Below are 3,618 nucleotides of genomic sequence, written 5' to 3' on the forward strand. Positions count from 1 at the left end.
TTATATTGTACATGGTAAGAATATTCATTATTTTAAAAATGTTTTATAAAAAGATGATACATTTATTCTTCAAAATAGTCTCTATAAAATATAAAAAAGACTAAATATAAATCTTAATTTTAAAGGTCTTTATCTTAAGCATATTATAGTATGAACTTAAAAAATAGAAAGTCCAATATGCGAGCTGCACATGTATCGTGGCGGTGGTTGTTAAGGGGGCCATGGACAGCACATTGCTTGCTTAGAGACGTGAATCTTATCCCATCCTTTACGGCATTATGATTACCGTCCGGTGCTTTCTTTATTCCTTAGACTGGATAAACCCATTATAATTATAATAATAACTAACTGCCTCAAGACCATAACTTCTTTAGCCTAATAACATACATGATACACCAATCCCAATCAGTCACCTTTTTATGCTACTGCTTCTTTACAAATTATACATCTTGTTTTATGCCGTCTTCAAGGCGCACGAAAAAGTTCAATACCATTATACCAGTATCAAATCCACAAGTTAACAAATTGTTTTGAACTACAATACATCCAGCTCAATTATTATATACTACTAAATAAGTGCCTAAAGAGCATAAGTTCTTTAGCCTAATAACATACATATACAACAACCCAATCAGTCCCATTTCTTATGCTTACACCTATGCAGTGCTTCTTTACAAATAAACTCAACTCAATTGCTAGTTCAGATTCAGAAGAAGATAAAACACAGGACAAAGCATAAAAACAGAAAAAATGATATTCTATTCAACGATTTGTTTGCCAGCATCTCTTGCCTTCTCCAACTAGAGCTACTACTTCCCATGACATGACCAGAATTTTCCGAGTTACCAAAGATAAAGTGTGGAAATACTGGTGTCACAAGATTCAGCATTTGAGCTGCTGTGTCATTCTCTTGGTTAGTATTTTGACTCTGATAAGGATTACGATACGGAAGCTGCTGCTGCTGCTGATGACCCCTTTGAGGCAATGTTGCCATTGCAAACAGAGATTGAATTCCTGAAGCAGGTGGCCTTGGTGGTATAGAAACATCCTGAAGCGTAGTTTTCCGGTCGTGAATCGCGGTCTGGCCTCTGCCGTAGAGAGGGACCATTTTGGTGTGAGATATTTCATGTTTGCAAACTGGACACTGTGGTGGCTCATCAGGTGCAAGAGAAGCACTTTGCACATAGAGCCATTTGTAGATGCAGGACCAACAGAACAGGTGACCACAGAGTGTCACTACTGGTTCATGTGCAAAATCTAAACAGATGTTGCAATCAAAACAACTCTCACAGTTCTTCTCTGTCTCTGTCATGGAACTTCCAATGGAATTCCATTCTTTGGAAAAGACATCTTCATGCTCAAACTCCATTAATTAATTAATTAGTGTTTCTGTTAGCCCTGAATATACAAGAGATTAATCACAAAATCAAAGAAAGTTTGGGCATTAAGTTCATAGATGCTATTAAACAAGAAAAGAATAACTAGCTTACGTGTCTGAACTAAGAGTGATGAACAATGTCAAAAATACAAAAGTAGAAATCAGATCTAAGTCTAACTAATTACTGCTCACATATTCACATCCAAAAAAAATGATCATAACATTTGTATACATTAATTAAAGCACATAGAAGGAAAACGAGTATAGCTTTTCACGAAATTCTTAGCAATAAAGAATGAATATTAAAGAAGCACAAGCAAAGAAACAAAGTCATCAGGTTTAAGTGTGAGAGACATACCAGAGAGAGGGAGAGAGAAAGGAAGAAGATGTGGGTGGGTTCACTCACTGTTCTTGAGACAAGACCTGGCGCATTCTTTAGTTATATACTTATATTTATAGAAAAGTGTTATCGGATACTCATTTTTTGTACTCTTCTTATTTAACATATAAGCACCTTTTTGATTAAAAAAAAACAACATATAAGCACTTTTCTTTTTTCAGCTCAGATATCCCTCACATAGGAGAGGATGATCCATTCAACATCTTATTTTCTCTCTTCACATAAAATCTTAATATATATATATATATATATATACATATATATATATATATATATATATATATATATATATATATATATATATATATATATATATATATATATATATATATATATCTCAACCCTTATGATTAATGATGGATTAATGGATGTTAAATTTATTGTCTCTCACTAAGTTATTTTATTATCTATAATAATTTCTATGATATATTTCATTGTGTAAAGAGACACTTATAAAAAAAAATATAGTATCTTTCATTTTTCTCTTTGAATTTTAATCATTTTTTTATTTCATAACATGTAGACACAAAAAAGTTAGAATATAGTATTTTTTTATCTTTTTCTTTAAACTTTGGTCATCTTTCTCTTTATTTTATTATCCGGGAGCATGAAGTTCCAAAATTTTGAAGCTTATAGTTTTAGTTTCTTTTAGTTAGCCACGATATATTAGTAATTATACCTATTATGTCTTGAATGATTAGAAAAATATCAATGATTCGGGTTGTACTTCTTATTTAAACCCAAAAACATTTGTAGATTATGCCTTTCAAAAAGTAACTTAATATTTCAGATTCCTAAGCATAGTCTTTGTACAAAAACATTTGATGACATCTCGTGTAATCATCTTCAAAAATAAGGTGATTCACCTTATATATAATCATAATTTTTTTTTAAAACTATCGCGACTTAAAAAATACCTTGAACGCTCGCACGCTCGATATGATAACGAGTCGTTATTGAATTTTATTTATTTCAAAAAAAAGAAAAATATCGATAAAATCCTTAAAAAAAAGAAAATGGTCGTCGCAACAAAATTTAGGTTCGGGAGTCGATTATGCAAGGGAAAAGTAATATCACTCATCACACCTGTTGTACTCAGCGAGAATCATTTAGTTAGATTTGCGATTAGAATGTTAGTTTTCGTTATTTGTTTTCTTCAAATTATTGAAAATTTTAAAAGGAAAAAGAAAAGGTTGCAAACATGTTTTTATTAGGGTGTTTGACAAGATTGCGAGTTTTGCTCCTACGTATCCTCAGGTGCGATAAGGAATTCAAAGCTACGTAATTTTGACAATACAAAGATATTTGTTTAGGTTTTTTGTTATAGTGTTTGACGAGACGTTGAATGTCATTCATACGTATCCTCAGGTGTGATAAAGAATTCAAAGCTACGTAATTCTGGCAAGACAAAGATATTTGTTTAGGTTTTTTGTTATAGTGTTTGACGAGACGTTGGATCTCATTCATACGTATCCCCGAGTGCGATGGGGAACTCAAAACTATGTAGTTCTTGGTAGAAAATGAGTATTGGTTGATTGATTTTAGCCAACGAATGTTTAGATCGCATTCTAGCGGTTAAATGTTGTTTGTGCTCGCAATTGGAGGTTTAAGCGTTTGTTTGTACTACGGTCTAACGGACTAAACAATGTTCGTTTGTGAAAAGGTTTTCAATCGTGCGAGGGCGTAAAAAAAAATAATTTGATCGGTGTTCGAGCTGCGGTATAACGGCGAGCAATCAAAAGTTAAGTTGGAAGTATTCCGGGTTTTATCGTATCCACAAGGATCAGTGCGATATCAAATGTCGTTCAACGGTCTCTACATTTCTAAGCTTGTTGAAGGG

The 3,618-nt window shown here is 32.6% G+C and overlaps 1 protein-coding gene across 1 annotated transcript; it reads right to left on the minus strand.

The window, feature by feature from the left end:
• Positions 1-493: 493 nt before the first annotated feature.
• On the minus strand, positions 494-1,891 carry LOC127106112 (E3 ubiquitin-protein ligase RMA1H1). Its single transcript, XM_051043403.1, has 2 exons — positions 1,737-1,891; positions 494-1,398 (listed from the first exon to the last, which is right to left on the minus strand). The coding sequence occupies exon 2, from the start codon at positions 1,367-1,369 to the stop codon at positions 707-709; it is 663 nt and encodes a 220-aa protein (XP_050899360.1). The 5' UTR covers positions 1,370-1,398; positions 1,737-1,891; the 3' UTR covers positions 494-706.
• Between the last annotated feature and the right edge of the window lie 1,727 nt (positions 1,892-3,618).

Source organism: Lathyrus oleraceus, chromosome 7, assembly GCF_024323335.1.
Source record: "Lathyrus oleraceus cultivar Zhongwan6 chromosome 7, CAAS_Psat_ZW6_1.0, whole genome shotgun sequence".
In the NCBI taxonomy this organism is placed as follows: domain Eukaryota; kingdom Viridiplantae; phylum Streptophyta; class Magnoliopsida; order Fabales; family Fabaceae; genus Lathyrus; species Lathyrus oleraceus.

Bases quoted from the DNA above. Each gene is read 5' to 3' on its own strand.
- LOC127106112 (XM_051043403.1), bottom strand. From the start codon at position 1,369: ATGGAGTTTGAGCATGAAGATGTCTTTTCCAAAGAATGGAATTCCATT.